Here is a 23055-nt window from a genome sequence, read left to right as displayed (position 1 = left end):
AGTACTTTGAAGATAAAAGATTTTGATGGTGCTACAAGTGATAAAACTCGAAGAATCAAGTTATAATTGTTTTAAAAGAACTTTAGTAGTTTGCAAATGTATTAGGAAAAAGTTTAAGCATGTGTAACTTAGAAATTTCGTATATTTAGAGAAGTTATGTATATAATCGATTATGAGAGAATAATCAATTATCTTGAGCTATCTTGAAAAACCATTTTTGCTCTGGAATAATCGATTATTACTTCAAATAATATATTATCACTGGTCCTGATGAGAACTGCACAAGTCCCTGGAATAATCGATTGTTCCTCAGTTAATCAAAGGAAGCACCCTTCCGGTTCGTTGGTAAAAGGAAGCACCCTTCCGGTTCGTTCGTCGAAGGAAGGTTTTATCTTACTATTTCATTTACTCTATTGTAAATATGTGAAACTGATTTTAGTGAAAATGTTAATCACTTTTTATAGTGATTAACAACTGGACATAGAATCTTTTGATTCGAAGCAGGATAAAAATTCTGTGTTGAATTTTTCTACTCCTTACACTCTTTACATTTTCCCCACATCAACTGTTCGATAAATTTTTTCTAAGAAAACTAATTTTATAAAAACGGACCATCTTAACTTAAGTTGTGACCAAACACACTTTCCACTTACTTTAATCCGTTGCGCGACTCTACAATATCGGTTGTCCTGATACCGACAGTTAGATTTGGTTGGATTGTTGAATTGAAAATTGAGATTGTAGAAATTTAGATCATTTTGGTCAAAAAGGGAGGTGTTGGTAGTTGACTTTTGGAAGAAATGGAAAAATTGAAGAAATGAGAATTTGATATATGTGGTAGTTGTTGGAACAACCGGTACCGATTTAGCGCAGCAAAAATATTAAATCAAAGTTCGATACAGATTGTTAAAAGCAAAGAGCTTGTTCGGTCACTTGAAAAATGGTTCCTTTAATTTTCTCTTAAACGTTTTATCAAACTCTTGATGAGCAGAAAATATAAAGAGTGTAGGGAGTAAAAAAATCACACAAATGATTTTTATCCAGGTTCGAATCAAAAGATTCTACATCCAGTCGTTAATCACTATGAAGAGCGATTAACCTTTTCACTAAAAACAATTTTACAGTTACAATACAATGATTGACAATAACAGTAACAAAAACACCTTCCTTCGATGAACAAACCAGAAGGAAACAACTCTGCCAACTTGAAGAGAACCGCTCCGACCTTTGACACACGAAGCGCGAGCTTCTCCTGTTCACAAGACTTGACAATAGCAATGAACTGACACTTGAGAACTTCCTCAGATAACACTGTATTCTCAGTTACGCAAAGTTGATTTTTGAAGTGTTTGGAAAAGGTATATATAGCCTATTGGTCCGAAACTGAAGAGATGCATTACAACTGCCAGTGATAATCGATTATTATCAGTGATAATCGATTATCTGCGAGACTTGGAATAATTTAGAATATTTATTCTTCAACCGATCGGTTCCAGTTCTTCACCTCCTTCTACTGTTCAGTTTGAGCCTTGATTGCCTTCTACCGTTCGGTGCTACCTGCTCCGTCCTTGTCATGCCTTCCACCGCTCGGCCTTCTATCAGTGTTCAGTTTTCAACAGCCATACGCTATTCAGCCTTTATTTGATACGACCATTCGGTCTTCAACTGATGATGACCATTTGGTCTTGAACAATGTTCACCCTTTAACTGTTGTACGTTGTTCGACCTTTATTGTTAGCGATCGTTCGACCTTCAATTGAGTTTGGCTAATGTTCAACACCGTTTGGTCCTGTTAGTGTCCGTTCGGTCTTGAACTGTGTTTGGCAGTGTTCATACTGTGTTCGGCCTTGAACTGCTATACACCGTCCAACCTTCAGCTATTACATATTGTTCGGTCTTGACTGATAGTGACCGTTCGGTCTTGGTCATGTATTCTACCGTTCGGTATTAACTGCTCGGTTCTGGTGTCTTCTCTTACACAGAAATGCTTTTAAACTCATACAACAGAGGTCTTCTTATTCTACACTTTGTAACATCATCAAAATTCTTATCTTTAAGACACCAATGCTCCTTATTGGTAACAATCTTCCCCTTTTTTATGATGATAAAAAATTCCTTGTTTAAGAGCATCTTTGTGTATCTGCATAAAATACAAACTTACAAACAGGTTATTACTGCCCTAGAAGTTTGTTCACTTTGTTCTTCTCCCTCTTTTTGATCATAAGCAAAAAGCAAGTAGAAGTAGTCTCCCTCAAAATGTTCTCCCCCTCAACAAATCAATTTATGCAAGAAATGATAACATGAAGAAGAAAAAAAAATTTAATGTACCATATGAACCGTCCGGTTTAATTAAAAGAAGGATAACCCAATTATTGTGTAGTTCTCACCTGTTCATCCTGTTCGTCATGCCTCTATTATCGCTCGATGTCTATTTGTTATCGTTCGGTTACCTATGTTGTCGTTCGGTTACTATTCCAGACCCCAACAATCCTATCCTCCTATATCTTAACAAAATCAGTATTGATTGCAAGTCAGGATAATCGATTATTCCATGTAATAATTGATTATTTGTGAACCTAAACTTTTTCTTAAAGCTTAGAATAATCGATTATATCCTTATGATAATCGATTAAAGACGCTGGAAGTACGAAAAACTTGAAAAAAATCAGAAATCGTAATTCTAAGACATATTTATGACCCCTAAAACTCTTTTCAGATCATCCTTTTTAGAATTGAGCTTGCATTGGTCTTTCAACTTTTTAGAATGATTTAAAAATGGCTTTTGAATTATTTATTTTAGATATCACACATGTACCAAGCTTTTGCTGCAATTTTGAACAAATATAGATGCAACATACAAACCTCAGAAATAAACAATTTAAACCAGCAATTTGTTATCAACAAACGACCTATAAATGGTTTGGTGATTGAAAACACACAAGGCTGTTAAAACTCAAGATTCTTTACCATGAACATGTTTAAATCAATGAAACGAACTTGTGATCACAACTGATTAATGCTAAACAAAAGTGTTTCTAAGATTCACTTATCCAAATCCAATTATGTGTCAATTCAAACAACTCCACCAATCAATTTTAGATATAATGAGTCAAATAACTTCTGGACACCGAATTGGTCTCAAGGACAATTTAGAAAACTTGAATAAGACACTATGAAATGATTGCAAGATGTTCAGTAATGAACTAGTGGTAAACCAGAATTGGAAACTAGAAAATTTACTCAAACAAGGAAATGTTGTTTCTGCAAAATACTTTTAAAGACCATTCTGCTTTGATTTTCACATTGCCAATCAAGCTTATGCGGAACATATCATAGCTCATATGGCATGCATATAAACAGATCTCTACAAAAACAACTTTGAAATAGAAATGCCAATTCAATCATCAAATAACTTAATCATCTAAAAATGCCAATGGAAATCTATCAACCAGCTCATTCAAATGAATCTTTCATAGCTTTTAATACTTGATATAGATTACACCAAGACTAAATTTCAAAGTACTCATGAAATTGAATACTAAACTAGTTAAACGCAGATTCAATTTTATAATTAAAAACAAAGCACTGAAATAACAATGCACATGACATAACAAAAATGAAATTCAGCACATGAATGTCTCAAATAAAAGAATTTCACTGATTAAAATGTGTAAGCAGACAATAATGAACCAGTGATGGACATATCATTTCCCAAACAGAAATGAATATAACAGTAATCAAATAATGAAAGATCAAGAAGATAAGTAGAACAAAGTGCAACAACACAGTTTAAACAACACTTAGCTCAATCACATGGAGCACGAACCAAGGCTTTGAATGCCATTTGATGGAGTCACTTTTTGGCCTAGAGCATCAATTCCAAAAGCAGAATACCATGGAGCTCTCCTCTCCTTTTGAGAACTTAACCTGCAAAACCAACCAAGAGAGGTTTGGTCCCCACAATCTCATTTGCGTCCTTGGGGTTAGTACATGCAAGCAAACATCATTTCACAACTTTAACCCATGCATATTTTTCATTTAGAATTCCATAATGTTTTATTCTACATTTGTTTGAATTATGTCCCCTTTTTCATACAATAGAAGCAACCAACACCATGCAGTTTAGTTTTTACAATTGTTCCTTTTTCAACCCAAACTCTATGTGTTCTCCTATTTTGTGGTTTCTTATGTTGATGCATGCTTTTGTTTCTAACATTGCTCTTTCTAAAACCATTTTGAACATGTAAGACAAACTTGGTTGCTTTAGAAAGTAAATTTTCAAGTATGTCAATGTCAAACATGTGACTTTTACAAGATAAACACTCATTTTCATTAGATTCAATCAATTTAGTTTCAAGATTACTAACTTTGTTTCTTAATACTACTTCTTCATTTAATGCTTTCTCATATTTAATATGCAAATCCTTAAACTCATTTTTCAAATTTTTATAAGCAGCATCTAGTTTCTAAGATTCATTTAATAGTTCAAGAAAGGCCTTTTGTAAGTCAAAATCATCACTTGACTCAAAACTAGAATCACTTACTTGACTTCCTACATCATTAGAGTCAGCCATTAAACATAAGTTTGCTTCCTCACTTGAGATTGAAATGCTAGAAGCATTTTCTTCCCAAGCAATATAAGCCTTCTTCTTCTTGGGAAATTTTTTTTCCTTACTTCTTTTGTTTTTAGGACAGTCAGTTTTTACATGCCCTCTTTCTCCACATCCATAACACTTGATGCTTAATGGAGATTCTTGAGTTCCCTCTCTTTCTCCACGATGTTTATCCTTTCCTTTTACTTTCATGAATTTGGCAAATTTCTTTATCATGAGACTCATGTTTTCCTCATCATCAGAGTCATCATCCTCGGCTCTTTTTGAACACTTTCCTTTTGAAATTTCAGATTTAAAGGCTAAGGTCTTCTTCTTGCCTTGATTCTCTTCTTCATTCAATATGTTTAGCTCAAGCTCGTGCTCACGAAACTTTCCAAAGAGGACCGCCATTGACATTTGAGAGAGGTTTTGAGACTCCGATATGGCAGTCACCTTTGGTTGCCAAGACCTGTCCAATGATTTCAGAATTTTTACATTTAATTCATTAGTATCAAAAGTCTTACCCAACCTAGTTAAGTGATTCACAATATGAGTGAAGCGTTTTTGGACATCATAAATATTTTCTCCAGGTTGCATTTTGAATATCTCGTACTCCTGGAGGAGCGTGTTCTTCCTTGCGTGTTTCACATCATCAGTACCCTCATGTGTGACACTGAGGACCTCCCACATCTCCTGTGTTGTCTTACAAACTAAAATTCTATAAAACTCATCAAGTGCAACAAGAGATGAAATAATATTGTGAGCCTTAATATCAAATTGGACTCTTTTATTTTCCTCAGGAGTTCAGTTAAAGTATGGTTTTTCTACTTCTACACCATCAACAGTTCTTTTAGGAATATAAGGACCATTTAGTACAGCTTCCCAGATGCCTCTATCAACAGACCCCATAAAAATTTCCATTCTGACTTTCTAGAAGACACTAGTAAAAACAGATGGTCTGTTGATGGAAGCACCCTCAAAATATACTCGATTTTGATGACCGACCATTTTCAAAAAATTTGAAAGAATATCAAAGCAAGCTCTGATACCAATTGTTGGAACAACCAGTACCGATTTTGAGCAGCGAAAATATTAAATCAGAGTTCAATACAAATTGTTAAAAACAAAGAGCTTGTTCGGTCCCTTGAAAAATGGTTCCTTTAATTTTCTCTTAAACGTTTTATCAAACTGTTGATGAGTAGAAAATATAAAGAGTGCAAAGAGTAGAAAAATCACACAAATGATTTTTATCCTGGTTCGAATCAAAAGATTCTACGTCCAGTCGTTAATCACTATGAAGAGTGATTAACCTTTTCACTAAAATTGGTTTTACAGTTATAATACAGTGATTGACAATAACAGTAACAAAAACACCTTCCTTCGACGAACGAACCGGAAGGAAACAACTCTGCCAAACTTGAAGAGAAACGCTCCGACCTTTGACACACAAAGCGCAAGCTTCTCTTGTTCACAAGACTTGACAATAGCAATGAACTGGCACTTGAGAACTTCCTCAGATTGCACTGTATTCTCAGTTACGCAAAGTTGATTTTTGAAGTGTTTGGCAAAGATATGTATAGCCTATTGGTCCGAAACTGAAGAGATGCATTACAACTGCCAGTGATAATCGATTATTATCAGTGATAATCGATTATCTGTGAGACTTGGAATAATTTAGAATATTTATTCTTCAACCGATCGGTTCCAGTTCTTCACCTCCTTCTACCGTTCGGTTTGAGCCCTGATTGCCTTCTGCTGTTCGGCTCTATTCCTTGATGCCTTTGATCGTTTGGTGCTACCTGCTCCGTCTTGGTCATGCCTTTCACCGCTCGGCCTTCTATCAGTGTTCAGCTTTCAACAGTCATACACCATTCAGCCTTTATTTGATACGACCATTTGGTCTTCAACTAATGATGACCATTCGGTCTTGAACAGTGTTCACCCTTTAACTGTTGTACGTTGTTCGGCCTTTATTGTTAGCGACCGTTCGACCTTCAACTGAGTTTGGCTAATGTTCAACACTATTTGGTCCTGTTAGTGTTCGTTTAGTCTTGAACTGTGATCGGCCAGTGTTCATCCTATGTTCGGCCTTAAACTACTATACACCGTCCAGCCTTCAACTATTACATATCGTTCGGTCTTGACTGATAGTGACCGTTCGGTCTTGGTCATGTATTCTACCATTTGGTATTAACTGCTCGGTCCTGGTGTCTTCTCTTATACAGAAATGCTTTTAAACTCATACACCAATGCTCCTCATTGGTAACAATAATGTCATTTAGGACTGGTTTGGATGATGGTTGAACATGTAGTGGTCTAAATATTCATAGTAGATGATAGGTTGTGTTGTTCATTGTCTTTTAAGTGTATTTTGAAGTTTTGAGTAGTGAATTTTAGAAGTTAAAGTTTTTAGGTAAAATGGGAAGTTTGGGGTTTTCTTCTGAGTCCATTTAGACTTATTCAAACCTCTAAAATGCTTGGTTAAGAGTAAGAATTGGTAGATTTGAATTTGGTCCATAAAGTGAGGAATTAAGTTGAAATTGAATGGGAATTTCATGGTAGAATGATTCAAAACTCGTCTAGATTGAGTTATATGTATATATACATGTTAGTTATAATGTAGATTTACATTTAGGAGTGTTAGAAGTTGGTATAAATGCATGGGAGAGGACATGAGAGGTTTAAGTGGTGCTCTTGGTAGATTTGGAAGGTTGTTGGTTTATGCAGATAAGGGTTTTGGTAGTGAGTTTCAGGGGTTGGGCGAGCTTTCTCGTTGATCTGTGGGAATTCTCTGTTTTCGCACTAGCTGGGTGAGTGAATTTGGTTCATTGGGCGAGTTGGTAGGAAGTTTGGATTGTAGTTGCAGGGGCTAGGCGAGTCAGCTCAGTGGCTGTGAGAGCCCACTAGTTTTGCTCTCGCTGGGCGAGTGATTCTGGGTTTCATTGGTCATTTTCATGGATTTTTCTCTTTTGTGATTAGTTGTTGTTGTACCTTATACTCTATGATATGATCGAAAGGTGTGATGGCATGTGAATGATGTTATAAGGAGTTTCAGGAGAATTCCTTTGAAATGGTTACGTGTGTAAGTATTTGTATTGATATAGGAAGCTAGTATTTAGAGGTTATTCTAACGCTCTCAATGACCTCCAGTCTCAAGAAGAGAAGGATGATTATGTGGTGGAAAGTAGCAGGAAGTCCCTATTGGTTATTTGTTAGCCACAGATGCTTGAAAGGTAGGAATATGGTGATTGTTGATGAGGATATGGTTGTTCTTCCACCTCAATGGCAGGTCTCTATAGTTCGATATCAATACATGTATTTGAATGGTCAGTCTAGAGTTATATGTTGAAATGTGTGTGAATATTGTTTAGTGATTAATACTTGAATTGTTTTAATGATGTATATAAATGATGCTTATGTGTGCTCTTTGATAGACTAACTTACCATTTTCTTTGTGTTTTGTATTTGTTCATCTCTTGGGATACAATGATCATCTTTATGATGTAAGTAGATGAGAAGTTGTCTGTGGATCAAATGTTACGTGGCGACATGTTTATAGTTGTGTATGATTTCTTTATTATAAAGTTCTATCCACACTTTAATACTCAAGTTTAGAGTTGTGTTGAATAATATTTTATCTTCTCTTCTAATATATGTTATATTATTATGGTTACTTTTATATGATTGTAAAAGTTTATATACATTTTTCTCATGACTATGCTAGTTTTATTGACATGTGATCTATTTTATAATAGTGTTAATACTATTAAAAATTTAGGATGTTATACATTCTTAACTTCTTACTTTTTTTCTTAACCTATCATTTTCATCTAATGTTCTCCTTGAAAAGTTATTGAAAAATTTTGGTTCAATATATTTATTCTAGAATATAATTAACATGTTAAAAGAATTGTTTATTCTAAATTTAATTATATAAAAATAAATATTTATATTTTTCCAAAACTATTGAATTAAGGAAACCCAGTTATGACCCACCAACCCAGATATTTGTGACCAAATAAATTCACACAAACAAACAGTTAACTTCAAAGACAAAAAATAAAAATAAAAATGAAAATGCAATAAATATATGGTTATGCTCTGTTTGGCATTTCCACTCTCGTTGATTCATTTCTGATTCTCATGCTCCAAATTCAGAAATGGCGTTTTCTCTCTCTACTACTTTTCTTTGCACACACTCTTTCAAATCCCCAAAGTTGAAACTGAAACCTACCACTGAGCCTCATTGCTTCGCGCGTCCTCGTGTTCGAGTTCCATCCAGAGCTTCTTCCCGGAACGACAATGCCAACACTGATTCCGTTGAAGCTCCCTCCGTCTCTCATGATTCATCTTCCTCCCCGCGTCGTCGTTTCAGGTACTTTTTTTATCCTTTTAGATTTTTTTCTTCCTTTTGCGATATTTGCTTTGTTTTACGTTTGAAGTTTTTCAATCTTAGAATTCAGGTCTGATTCTATATACTTCTCTCTGAGAACTTTCAGTAAAACCAAATAGGAAGGAAACATAAAAGAAATTTATCCGAGAACTAAAATTGTGCATAATTTAAAAACGAAAAGAAGTTTTCGGAGGAGGTAATACGAGAGAGATTTTATGTTTATGAACACTTTAGCCTGAAGAAGTTGTTTTCATATTTTCTTTCTATCTACTTTTTATTGAACTTAAATACTTGTAGTCTAATGATGTTTTTCTTTCTATGTAATTTAAATACTTTCTATTTCTTAATTGATTGATCATTGTTTTCCTTTTATATCTTTAATAAAATTTAAGTTTATGATATAAAATATGTAATGAAAAAAAGAAAGAAAGTAACAAAGAGATAAAAGATTGTGACCGGTGATTCCCACTTATACTAAAGGAACAAGGTAGCTGTAAAAATGTTCACTTTTAAAATAACTACTTAAAAATTTACATGTAGAGTTACTTCTATTTGATTGACAGTGAAAAATTTTCGTATTAAAAATGAAGTTTTATTTCTATATATTTGTTTCTCGGGTTTTCGGTTTTAAATTTGATGAATTGGTTGTTTATGCTTTGTTTTGGGATTTTATTTGTTTGTTTGTTCATTTATACATTTGGGGTTTGGGAAGTTGAAGGTTGGGCTTTGATTGGTGGATGAAATTTGATGAATTTATCGTCTATGCTTTTATTGAAGCATATATTTACTTTGAAGTCTGTTTATTGGGCCATGAACAGTAATGGCTGGTTTAAATTTGATGAACTTGCGATGGAGATAGTGCTCATTGCCCTACCTGCTGCTTTGGCGTTGGCGGCTGATCCTATTGCTTCATTGATTGACACTGCGTTTGTTGGCCATATAGGTACTTATGTGGAAGTGAATTTTATGATCTGAGCTTTACTTTAACTCAGGAAAAAAAAAAGATTAACGAGTTAGCTGGCTGCAGCTTTTTATTCTCAATTCGGTAGTCATTTTCAACTTTTACTACTACTAATTACAAATTTACAAAAGGCCATATTTGTTTCCCGTTTTAGTCTCTATACTAGAAATGGTGAAAACAATTTAAATCTCATTTTTGTCATTTCTTATACAAATTCTCAAAATTATGAAACAGATTTTGCAATAATTATACACAGCTTTTTCTTAAACCAAAGTTTACCTTCTACTCGTCGTAGTAGCAAGTATTTGCTTTTTCTGGTTCTGTTTTTTCTGATTTGGATTGATAAATAATTACTGTTGAAGAGAGAATTTTCCCTTAATCAAATCCCTCTATGCAGGGGCAGTTGAATTGGCTGCAGTTGGGGTTTCAGCTTCTGTGTTTAATCTTGTGTCAAAAGCATTCAATGTTCCATTACTTAATATTACTACATCCTTTGTGGCGGAGGAGCAGGCACTGATTAACAGGGATGTAGAGTCCAGTCCAAAAGATGGAAATGGTTGGTAACACAAAGTTTTAGTAATGTCTAATTTTCCTGGACCTGGTTGTAATTTTATTTTGTTCAGATGTATCTACTAATAGTTTTGATCTCATGTGGGTGTTATCATGATTTCTCAGGCAAGTACCAAAGCAAGAAGCTCCTTCCTTCAGTTTCTACCTCTTTAGCACTTGCTGCAGCGCTTGGAATTGGGGAAACTGTGGCGCTTACCCTGGGCTCTGGCATTCTTATGAATATCATGGGTATACCTGCTGTATGTCATACTTGGCCAATCATTGATCCATATATTTTCTCATATAAGTGATGTTACGTTTCCTTATGTTATAATTTCTTCTGACTCTGCATTTTACTGGCTAAACAAACGCACCCACTCAGCACAAGAAAAGGAAAAATAAAAAAAGAAAGAACAATCATTATCTCAGAACAACTGAAGCACATGTATTTATTCAGGTTTAGATCTAAATGTCTTTGGACAACCTCCGTGTGGCAAGATAAATCTATCATGAACAATCTATCTTAACCGAAAGCAATATTTCAGGTTTACCTAATATTTTGATCTTACATATGAGGTTTGCTTATGAACTTGTAATTAATTTCACCTAAGCTTGTTTTATTACTTTTATGTTGTATAATTGCGAACAATTTTTTATGCTGTGTAGTAATTTTAATGAATCATCTGAATGTTGGAAAACATAATAACAAGGGGTTTTCAGATGTAGACTTATGTTTTGTTTTAAGATAGCTTTTAATTGGTATATGAAATGTGTTTAAGGTAGCTCTTTTGTGTTCTGTAACAATTTGGAAAATTTTAAACACCAATTGTGTTCTGTATTTGTAACCAAACTGTTAGTTCTACGTGATTTGACTTTTGAGAAACATAATATTAACAATCAGTTTCAACAATATAAATATACAATTTTCCTTTGCATTCATTAGCTATCAGTATTATGGTATCCACAGCAAGAAAATTCACATATGTATTTTTTGTTGGTTTGGGTGTCATGAAATTAAAAAGAAGAACATTTTTTTGGCTTCTCTTCATGGGCACTTAGTTTTATATAGTTGGGTTTTACTTTTATAATCTTGTTTGCATAATGTTTTTCCATTTTATATGCTGTACAGGATTCTCCAATGCGTGGACCTGCTGAGCAGTTTCTTTCATTGAGGGCCTTTGGTTCTCCTGCAATCGTGCTTGCATTAGCTGCACAAGGCACCTTTCGTGGATTTTTGGATACAAAGACACCTCTATATGCTGTTGGCAAGTATTTCATCAGCTTACTCTCTTTCTCTACTCATGTTACATACAAATAAAACTAGTGACAAAGTATTCATTTACCAACAGTACTTTCTCAATAATTTTAACTGACAATTTTTTTATTGTTAACAAATAGTTCAATTTTGACAAGAAATAACACTTATGCCTTTTCAAATCAGGAAAAGAGACAAAGTTTACATTTTTTTAAAAGTTACAATGTAATGGGGAATACGTGATTATATGATGGTTTTATATAAATTAACAGTACAATTTGGCTGGCAGCTTCATGTTTTTACATTGCGAAATGCTCCATGCAACCGTGCTAATGGGAAAGAAAAGCTACATATCTTCGTAACTTACAATATGAAATATCACATTCTAATTGAACCATAAAATAAGACTCTCTACTGATAATTGATACTTACCTTCTCATACACGTACAAATTACCATCAGAATGAGAAACAACAAATTGTGTTGCTTGATGTGTAAATAATGAAGGCTTGTCTTGGAATGTCAGGCGTGGGAAACTTTCTTAATGCCATACTGGATCCAATTTTAATATTTAATTTTGGCCTTGGTGTTAGTGGAGCTGCAGTTGCTACTGTGATCTCTGAGTACGTCAATGATGTGGTAAACTTAGTATTGTCAGTGCACTTGCACACATCCCTTAATTCATGTGATCTTATTTTAACAGAATTTCTGTGTTCACCAGATACTTAATAGCTTTCATACTGCTATGGAAATTGAGCGGCAAAGTGTTCCTAATCCCTTTTGAATTTGATGGGAGAAAATTTTTTAGCTATCTGAAATCTGGTATGTCTTTCACAATTAAGTTCAATTGTTGCTTTTTCTGTCCTTGCCCTTCAATGAAAGTTGGTAATGATAATGAAATGATCAAATGTGATGATATTGGAAAGCGGCCTAAATTGTGGTCACTCCTAGCTTGCCTTAGTCATAGCATCTTTTGGTGTTGCTCTATTTGTAACTATAAAGATGATAGTTTAGTCTCACATTGACTAGAGATATGAGTTATGTTAGATATATTTTACTATATGGGCCTAGGCTCATCTCTATGCAAAGCCATGTACATTCTATATATATTGTGTTCCTTTGTTGTGCTTGTGAAACACAAAGATTGCATCATATTAATATCTATCATTTATTTCTGCACAGTATTGAGAGCCTAGTTGAATACTTGTCCTATTGTTGGATTGGCTGTCCATCATTGCTAATTTGTTTTTTTGAGAAATTATGTTTTGTTCCGATTTTTGGCATCCTTTTAGTGTCATGCCTCCTTTGTCACCTGCTCTATGCCATTTATGCTATTGTAGTCCACATTAACTAGAGATCCCAACATTAGAGTTGCCTTGCCTAGGTGACCAGTGTGTCGTCCGTCATTGGCAACTAGGCATGGTAGTGTGTTCAACCATCATTCCAACCAATCTCATTGGCCTCAAACTTGCCTCAATGGCCTCTCCTCCAATCTAGCCTTGGCTTCATGGTCGGGACTCATTTTATATATTTGCATCAAGTTTTGGCTTAAGGGGCAAGATTATGTTGATCAACTCACCAAGACAATGTCCTCCATTGATTAGAAAGATCACCCTTGATAGTTGAAAGTTGATGCACAAGTATGTTGTGCTCTTAAGTCAACTATTCTCCCTTTTCTGAAATTGATCTTTCGTGTTCACGACACATGAATTGGGGTTTAGGAAGAAATCTGATTGTTGCACATGAACGATGCTCTTGCCTCTATGGTGTTTGCCAAAATCTCATGAGTGTGTCATCACCCCTAAGAACCTTGATAGCCTCATGGCTGAAAACTTAGGAAAAGTTCACGATCTTCTACATGATTTCTATGAAGTATTGTCTCTTAATGCCATTCCCGCCTAAGAACTAGAGCAAAGTCAAACCATTTATGTTGATGGCGTTTTATGGGCTTCATGATGAGTATTCGTCAAATTGTGATCAGATTACACGTTTTAAATTTTTCTCACACTAAACATTGTTTGTTCCCCACCCTGTCACGTGTGTCGTGCAAGTTATCACCTAACATACCTTCTTTTGTCTTCTTTGTGATTCCTTAGCATTGGTATCTTAGTATAATGACAACAATCACGCTTGCAAATTAGACAAATGTCGTTCCAAATGTTATCATTATCACAAATTCAGTCATACAATTAATCAATCTTATAAATTGTCAGATTGCCCTTGTCAGTTCATACTTCTCAGGCTGCCACCCCTATGCCTTCTAATTTTGGTGCCACTCCCTTTGATAGTTTTAGACTTCCGACTCTTTTTCATGACTTCCTCAAATGGTACGAGGAATGGCAAGCCTCCAATTCCACTACTTCTGTTGTGCACATAGACACTTCATTCACAAGTATCACTCACTCCACCTATCTTAGCTTTTGGATCTTCGATCTTGCTGTCACCAATCATATATTTGGTAATTAGTGTCCTTTCTCGTCTCTTACCACTTATGGTTTTTTATCCTTTATCATTATGGCTAATGGCTCTCCAGCCCCCTTTCAAGGTGTTGATGCTATTCATTTCTTTCTTTTCTCTCCATTGACATTATCCATTATGTCCCTGGGTCTCTGTTTAATTTATTGTTCCTTAGTTGTCTCACCCTTTCCTCTCTTTTTACCATAAAACGTCCTCCCTTAACTAATAGCAAAAACGAATACAAATAGGATTCCCATTCTTCCCTCCATGATTGAATTATTTCTCTCACCCATATATTCTTCTCTCTCCTCTAACTGCTCTACCCGTAACTCATGCCACCTTAGCCATACAATTCTTCTTTCTCACATACACTTTTCCCCATCTTGTCTTACTACCCTCATGGGCTAGTGATTCATGAAGCCCACTCATCCTCTGGGTCTCATCACAGACTGAATTGACTAATGTTCTTAATTCCTGAAAATTAGTTAATAGAGTTTTATTATCGGGATGGAGTACGGTTTCATTAGCTTCAAAATGTTTTGTTTGGTTAACAACTTCTATAAGGAGGGATGCATCATGTTTACTTTTTGACTGTTGCATTTTGTAGGTGGTCTTCTTACTGCTAGGACTTTGGCTGTGTTTATAACTGTAACACTGTCAACATCTGTGGCAGCTCAGCAGGGCCCTATACCTATGGCTGGTCATCAAATTTGCATGCAAGTTTGGTTGTCTGTGTCTTTGCTCACTGATGCTCTGGCACTTGCTGGTCAGGTTAGATAATTATATTGCATTGGACTATAAATTGCATTTTGTTTGGATACACCAAGGTTATACTAGTTTTAATTATCAATAAATATCTCAACGGCATTTCATCTCACCCAGTTTCAAAATCGCATGAATGTAGAAGAATAAAATTTATAATAGGAAATCCATTATGGTGAACATTTGAGGGCTTTCCCTTACCATATCAGGAAAACTGGGGGGCATTCCATTTAACATGATGAGCTTGATACTTTTCCATTTGCCAAGATACTGAAATGGTATTAACAGAAATAAGAAATACAATACATTACCAAAAAAGAAAGCAGTTGGCAGGATTGGAAGAATTGACTCTGCATATGCAGTTTCAAATGATACAGATGATGTGATCTATTATTAGTAGAATTCATATTATTTGAAGATGGGATCCAAACTAACTACGTCAAAATTATTAGGTCTATGAAATTTATTTGGCTGAAACTTACCTGTCATGTTATAATGACATTTCTTTACAGGCACTTCTTGCCAGTAGTTACTCCGTGGGAAATTATAAACAAGCACGCCTTGTTATATACAGAGTGATACAGGTTGTCACCAGAAATAACTTTCTTCTTTCTTACATACCTTCTTTTAGTTAGATTGGAACTTATACTGACCCAGAATTCTTTTCTCCTACTCTATTGTACATGTTAAACAGATTGGTTTAGGAGCAGGATTCAGTTTGTCCATGATCTTATTCTTTTGGTTTGGATCATTTTCTACTTTATTTAGCACAGATTCAGATGTTGTGGATGTTGCTCGCTCAGGTATATGGGTAAGAAACCAGTTTTGCAGAAAGTGACCTTTATTGTCATTTTGTAGGCTTTATATGCTACTCCCTTGCTGACTTGGATTGACTTTAATAATCAGCCACTCAGCCTGACAGAAATGGGTCTGACTGGCCTAGTCGTGAGTGCCAACTCCAAGTTGAAATACTTATGTTTGAAAGCACTATAGGGCATTTTCTAGGAAAGAAGTTTGTTCAGAAAAGTAGAAGAATGCATTTCATTTGGATGTCTGTTTCTGTTGTTTGTTTTTTTTTTTGCCTGATTGTTCTTCCTCTAGTGTGGATATACCTTGAAAGCTAATGTTTTTGGACAGAATCAAAATTATTGTGATTGATGGGTATTTAAAACACGGTAGCCTTTAAGTATAATATAACTAATAAATATTCATTATATGCTGTGCAATTCTCCATTCTTTCTGTGGAAGCATGTATACACAAGTCATATGGCATTCCTGACATTTAGTTACACATGCAGTTTATTGCTGGATCTCAACCAGTGAATGCTTTGGCATTTGTTATTGACGGGCTTTATTATGGGGTATCAGACTATGGATACGCTGCTTACTCAATGGTATTTTCCTAGTTCAGTGATTGAGAGATAGTTACTCATTCCATGTGATTGTTTCCTATGAACTCATTTCCTCGTGTCCTATTTTTTTCTTTTTGGCTTTTGTTTTGGGTAGGTGCTGATTGGACTAGTTTCTTCAACTTTCCTTCTGGTGGCTGCCCCAGTAGGGCTTCCTGGAGTCTGGACTGGATTGTTTATCTTCATGGCTTTGCGTGTTGTAGCTGGAGTTTGGAGGTATAGTATTTAATTCATTTTGTAGGTGATAGTTGGGAAACTTCATGTTCGTATATTAGGACCCCTTAGTCCTACTCATTCAAATCGTAGCTCAAAGAACAAAGGAAAAAAACATACAGGACATGTTGGATGAATCTGAACTGTCATCAAGTTGCATTTTTACCTTTTCTTCTCTCCTATCTTGATTTTTTTTACTAGGAAGGTGTAGGGTATGCATACTCGAACAAAATTTTCTTGAGATTTTTTTTTGAGTTAATATTTTTCTTTTCTTAAGGTTGAGCAGCAAAAGTGGGCCTTGGGATACAATCTGGTACAAAGACGGAGCGGAAGATTGACTAAATGCATTCAAAGTCATGTATTCAGTACTCATAAGTTCCAACCATAACCAGGTTAAAGAGCCGTTTTTTGGATGATGAGGACATGACTTGTCGATTTTCAAAGAGCTCTAATATGCGGACTCTAAACCCTTGCAATCAAAGAGAATCCAGCATGATAGCAGGCCAATAATAAATTATCAAAATGTCTCAGTAATTGCTGCATAACAGGTACATACTGAATGACCAACAGAACAGGGAAGGAGAAAATGGTTAATGACAAGCTTACTTTTTGTTCAAAATTTGTATTCATTACGAAGTTGTGCAGAATTTTGTATATTTTCATTGGTAAAGGCTGCAATGTAAAGTGAAAATAGGTACTCTGAATTGTCCTTTGCTGCTATTCAAGTTAGGTCGGTATTATATATAGTATGTACAACTTGGTTAATGGTTATCATTACTCTTCAAGCTCTTAAGATTGTTCATTCAGTTGTAGTAGCTGTTAACGATTTCATATACATCTGGTTAATTTTTCTTTCATTATTACTTATTTTTATTAATCAACGTCAGTGAGTGGTTATTAAGTAAATAGTTGTTATTAACTTTAAGTGGTCAATATAGTCATTAAGGTTTTCATCAAAGATAATCTTAACAATCGTATGAAAAGTTAAATGATTTTTCTCTTTGGTTAAAACTAAAAATTAAATTATTCTTGTCGAAAGAGTTTAACCTTTTTCTTTTAAGATCAAATGTTAATTCTTACCAGTCGATTTATTAATTTTCAAACATGTTCAAATAATATTAAAGTTGAATTGAAATTTTGGAGATCTTCTTTAGCAGTAAATAAATTATATTTATTAAGTTTGTTTAGTAACGAGTGGTCAGTTTAGATAGCACATCTCTAATTTTTCTTGGCTTAAGTTCAAGTTAGGAAAAATAAAACCTTGAAAGAACTAGTCCCACTATTGTCTAGACCAAAAGCTAGTGCTTGTAATAATAAAATAAAAGTATGCCTTCTGTACTAAAAGGTCATGAAGCATGCACTTTAAGATATCAAATATAACTTTATGGGAAGTGGCAACCATAATGTACGTGGGAATTCAGTTTAAGATTATAAGCTAGCATCATAGTTCAACATTTATTAACATGATACAAAATTCTTACTACAAAGTCTCTATAGTGAATGAGAACAGAAACATAACTTATTGAATCGCAAGGTGGGGGAAAAACATGCTATAAGTAACCCCACCAAAGCGAAAAACAAACTCTGCAAGTCTTCAGGAATACTAGGATCCTATTTGGGGAAAGCATACATCAAGTAACTTCTTCTCCTCCAATAAGCCAAAATCATAATCAGGATTTAAGAAACTATAATCATAACCCACTTCCAAGTCTGCAAACTGCATATTATTCCAATGCTCTGGAAGGCAACCACCAAGTTTGTGTAGCTGCTGAGAAAGATCACACAACTTCCTACTGTGCCCAGAACTAAATCCAGGTAGGGAATTTCTGCTTGTGTTGATGTTGTTCATAGCATCAATTTGGGACATGCTTTCAATTGGTCCAACAGTGCCACTACCAAACATATGAATTCCTTGCATTGAAGGATAATTGGAATCCCCAACTATGGGTGCCTGAGTTTTGTAATGAATAGAATGTGCTCTCAGCTTGCATTCCAAACACTTAAGCTTAGTTCTCGTGTCATCAAAATGTTCAGTTCTATAATGCTCATGTGGTGACTGATCATGATTAATCTTCAAGCACTTGCTGTGACACAGCCCCAGGATTTCAGAAATTACTTCCTCGGTATGTTTTCTTGCTATGGATGCCTCAGATCGGTCGTTATTAAAGTGCTCAGAATGTGGTTTTGAATTGCTATCTGGCAGCATGTTATGCATACATCCAAGGCAATGGTTGCTGCAGCTTAACTCACATTGTTTCAAAGTTTCAACTGATTCTCCTCTTGTTTCTTCACTCTTCTCCACAATGTCATGTTCAGCAGCATCAGAAGAGCTACAGTAGTTAGCTCCTGTATTCATGGCTATGTCCAAAGGCTCATTATGCAAGAGATTATCCTCTTCACCTATGCCAGAATTTTTCAGAACCCTCTCCAATTCTCTCTCTATCCCTTCACTTTCTTCAGGTATTTCAGACTTAATATTCTTCGAAGTTATTGCCTTACATTCCTCACTTGTTTGACATTGTTCAAAGCCACTTGTCATTTCCTTCAACTCCTCTATCGAGTCATCAGCTACACAACCTCCACAAAGAACCAGTTTCTCTTGTGTTACCTCAAAAACACCAACCTCAGAAAATCTTGGTTTCTCTTCATTAGGCTGATGAAGGTTCCTTTCCGACTCAGCTCTTTCAACATCACCGTCATTCTCTGAAGAACCACTAGGTGATTTTTTATCACATCCACTAGATGATGATGATCCGTTAGAGTGTATTGGCTCCACAGAAGGGTCTGGAAAATTCAAACGCGCAGAAGGGCCATACATGGCCTTAGCAGCTTCATCATAAGCAAGAGCAGCTTCAAGTGCAGTGGAGAAAGTACCAAGCCAAAGTCTATTTGCTTTTTCACCCACAAGCTTGCCATTGATTGGTTCGCGAATCTCAGCAACCCATTTTCCCCAAATTCTCTGCCTCACACCTCTGAACTTGCAATCGGAGTTCTGAGGCCCTCCCTTACCTCTCATGCACCCTTTTCTCGACCCTTTTGCTGGAGCTTTCTGAATCACTTCCACCCCATTCTCTCTTGACCCAAGTTGTTGCTGCCTGTTATACTCCTTCCACTTTTCAAGAGTGTTCTCCAAAGAATCACTTCCACTACTGCGCCTCTTACGCGATTTCCTCTCCCTGCACCCATTCCAACCAACAAATAAAAACCTTAACTTTGCACTCAAACAAAGAAATTTTTATATAGAAACATACAAAAACAAAGCTTATGCAGTACTAAAAAACTGATTACAGTAATCCGCGTATGACATGATAGCGTAAAAGATTTTATGCTGTCGTCCAATCACATATCGATATATATGATAAACTTACAGACTTCTCAATTCATTTTCTCAGAAACTATAGCAACAACATGATTTTTTATGCACGAAATCTGATTGGGTGACAGAAAGTAAACAAATTTTGTCTTGACTAAAAAAAGCAGCACAGAGAAAATAAAAGGATGAAATGAACGAAACAGAATAAAACCCAGATGAAGTTTAGATGAACAACAGCAAATTGAGATGAATGAAGAAGTGAGCTACTGACCCAGAAATGTTAGTATTGGTCTTCATGCGCTTCGGCTATGGAAGAAGCATGTAGCATGCAATATGATTCCTTGTAGTAGTTGGTGTTGGGATATGAAATAGTTGGTAGCAAATTGTGTTGGAGGGTTTTAGAGAGGTTTTGGATTTTCCTATGTTGCGGCTGTTTGATTTGGATGTTTGTATGTTTTGTGAGTACAAACGTCATGCTTGACTTGTTGTCTAAGAAAAAGTTGAAGAATTCAATTTACGTTTGGAAGAGTGAAACGAGGATTGGTAGGTTTAGATAGGCATGATGACGTGGCACTCTCTCACATGGTGTTGGAGAGGCTGATGAGCATCTGGGGTTGTGACACGTGGCGGGAATGGTTTCATGGTGGCAATTCCATAGAAGCTTTCTTCATTGCGAAGGGCTCTTTTTCTATTTGGTCTTACTTCCTGCAACTCTTCACTTATCCATATCTCTCAGCCTCTTTATTTTCTATGCTTATTTTTTGTTTTGTTATTATAGTAATATTTTTTAATTTTATCGTATTTTATTTTTTCTAAAATACATTCGTATAAAGTACATTCGTTTAAAATTTTGTTTATATTTCTTTTTATTTTTGAAATATAATATTTTATTATTAAAAGATGGTGTAAAATGGAAGTTGAAGAAAATGTGAGTGTCAAAGTATACTTTTCATCTTCATAGTTCTACTTTTCGCAGTAAGTTATAATATTATTAATAAACTTTTTTGCTGATAGCTTTTTTCAATCCTGCATTTATCTAACAGAACTTTCAAATAAATTATAGATTTAGATTGGAAAGAAGCTTGAGTATAAAATATTAATTTTAATATTAAATATTTTTAGCTATTGAATCATGTATTTAATTCCATTTCAAACATTTATTGAATATTTAAAAAATTTAAAACATATTTGAATATATGAAAAGAATAGAGATATATTATTGTGATGAATATGTATAAGAGTTATTTATTATAGTATTAATCACTAGTTAGATAAGTATTTTTAATGGCTAATACTCTAAGCACAAATGAATAATTTATAATAATATATGATGGATTCTCATTTATCTTTTAAATATAATTATTTTCTTCGCATGAGGTGAAAATCGTTTCATTGAGTTTTATCTTTCCTATGTCAAACATAAATAAATAAATAAATAAAAATATTTTAAAAATTGATTTTTAATTTATAAAAACTGTTAGCTATAATATTTGATAATAACTCAATTTTAAAAAATATAGTTTTTTTGGGCTACGTAGATAATAGTTACAATATAGGTGGGTAAGTAAAAAGGCTAAAGTAGTATATAAATCAATTCACAAAACCTTATGAAATATCTTTTACATATAATGTTTCCAAATCGATTGAAGATAAGTATTGTTAAATCTGATGTACCTTATCAACAAAATAATCATTTATGTATGTCTTAAATGAAGCTAATCATATTATTTTTGAAAGAAAAATTCTTTTTCCTTTTTCTTTCACAGTTTCCTGTCTATCTTGTTATTTTTTCACTCTTTTGCTATAAACTATATTCTAAAGTTTAAAAATATTATTGATTAGTTGTTCTTTTTAGAGTATAAATGTTATTTTTCCTTTACGTGTATCATTCTTTTATAAACTCTAGTTGTTTTTTTTATGAACGTGGACATGCTAAGCTGGCTGTTTATCCTGATGTTTCGTGATTACTCGTCCTCACGTAGAGGAGGGTAAGTCATGTGTGAGAACGGCAGGAGGTCCTAGTCTTTATGGTTAATTTGGACAGATAGGACTAACCTTAGGTGGTAACTGTTGAGGGTATCCCAATTACTACATCACCCGGGTGCACGAACGTTGTAGCTACACAGATTTTATACAGTCCGGACAGTCAGTCTAGTATTAGGCTTTGTATGAACGAATGATGAATTTATCTTGTTTGGTTGATTGTGTGAAATATATGTTTATACATGAATTAAATTACATAAGCTTACCCTATTTCCTGTCTTGTCATGTATTCCCATTCGTTCGTCTTTGTCATTGCGATGATCACCCTGTGGGTGGGAGCAGAAGGAGAAGAGTTGCTGGAAGAAGCATTGGAAGAGGCGTTGGAGGAAGATAACTTAGTAGAGGTAGAAGTTAAGACCGAGCAGTAGAACCGTTCAGTCAATAGTAGTCTGATAGTAAGGTGATCGCTCGATCACCTTTTCCCCTTTGCTTTTGTTTTGACCGTTCGGTATAGGTTTTTGTAAGCCGTTCGGTCAGAATTACTTATGTCGTTCGGTTTTTAATTTTTCTAGTCTTTCTGTAAGGCCGTTCGGCCACGAACGTATGTTCTCTTTAATGTAAGACTGATCTGTAATATTATTCAATGTAATTATTCTATTATATGGTTTTAGACTGTATTTTTGGGATGTTACATTAATGATATCAGAGCAGTTTTGTTCCTTAAAGAACACTGTAGGTTATGAGTACACTATGTTTTTGCTGTGTGCTCAACGTTCGTTAACGAGTATTTCAAAATCTTTGAATTAGGCTAATGATTACTTTCTCTACTTCTCAGAGAACTAATGGCACCGAGACCTCCTCCTCAACCTGTCGATCGGGATGCATCTGATAACACCAGGTTGCTAGAGTCAATGATAGAGACTCTACAACAACAGAACGCTGCTCTAGTACAACAAAACACGGTCGCTCTACAAAGCTTGGAGGCTACCAGAGCGAACGTTGAAGTAACCCAAAGACAATTGATGGAGATACTAGCAGCAACTCGGAATACAGCTAGAGCGTCCACTTCATTTGGGAATCATCCGAATGAGTGGAGTTTGGAGAGCTTTCTCCAACACTATCTTGCTAAGTTCAATGGGAAGTGCCTCCCTGATGAGGCCGACCAATGG

General features: G+C 35.0%; 2 protein-coding genes across 4 annotated transcripts; one reads left to right on the top strand and one right to left on the bottom strand.

Moving 5' to 3' along the window:
* Positions 1–8705: 8705 nt before the first annotated feature.
* LOC108329614 (protein DETOXIFICATION 44, chloroplastic) lies at positions 8706–17421 on the top strand. 3 transcript variants are annotated; one of them, XM_052873132.1, is made up of 13 exons: positions 8706–8967; positions 9804–9928; positions 10350–10502; positions 10622–10755; positions 11625–11760; positions 12276–12372; positions 12471–12571; positions 14814–14977; positions 15481–15552; positions 15663–15779; positions 16267–16362; positions 16475–16593; positions 16868–17421. In XM_052873132.1, the coding sequence occupies exons 1-13, from the start codon at positions 8753–8755 to the stop codon at positions 16926–16928; spliced, it is 1590 nt and encodes a 529-aa protein (XP_052729092.1). In that variant the 5' UTR covers positions 8706–8752; the 3' UTR covers positions 16929–17421. The 3 variants fall into 3 exon arrangements, with proteins under 3 accessions (XP_052729092.1, XP_052729093.1, XP_017419405.2); XM_052873133.1 differs by having other exon boundaries at positions 10344–10502; positions 14880–14977; XM_017563916.2 differs by having other exon boundaries at positions 10344–10502.
* Positions 17422–17996: 575 nt separating this feature from the next.
* Positions 17997–20389, bottom strand: LOC108328359 (uncharacterized). The gene is made up of 2 exons (XM_017562218.2): positions 20175–20389; positions 17997–19766 (listed from the first exon to the last, which is right to left on the bottom strand). Exons 1-2 carry the CDS (start codon positions 20198–20200, stop codon positions 18194–18196), a joined length of 1599 nt encoding a protein of 532 aa, XP_017417707.1. The 5' UTR covers positions 20201–20389; the 3' UTR covers positions 17997–18193.
* Positions 20390–23055: the final 2666 nt, after the last annotated feature.

This window comes from Vigna angularis, chromosome 2 (assembly GCF_016808095.1).
Source record: "Vigna angularis cultivar LongXiaoDou No.4 chromosome 2, ASM1680809v1, whole genome shotgun sequence".
NCBI lineage: Eukaryota > Viridiplantae > Streptophyta > Magnoliopsida > Fabales > Fabaceae > Vigna > Vigna angularis.
This window is presented reverse-complemented; position numbering and strand designations above follow the sequence as displayed.

Bases quoted from the DNA above. Each gene is read 5' to 3' on its own strand.
- LOC108329614 (XM_017563916.2), top strand. From the start codon at position 8,753: ATGGCGTTTTCTCTCTCTACTACTTTTCTTTGCACACACTCTTTCAAA. The intron at 9,929-10,343 runs GTACTTATGTGG...CCCTCTATGCAG, and splicing joins TGCGTTTGTTGGCCATATAG to GGGCAGTTGAATTGGCTGCA. The intron at 10,503-10,621 runs GTTGGTAACACA...ATGATTTCTCAG, and splicing joins CAGTCCAAAAGATGGAAATG to GCAAGTACCAAAGCAAGAAG.
- LOC108328359 (XM_017562218.2), bottom strand. From the start codon at position 20,200: ATGAAGACCAATACTAACATTTCTGG. The intron at 19,767-20,174 runs GTCAGTAGCTCA...GAATGGGTGCAG, and splicing joins ACCAATACTAACATTTCTGG to GGAGAGGAAATCGCGTAAGA.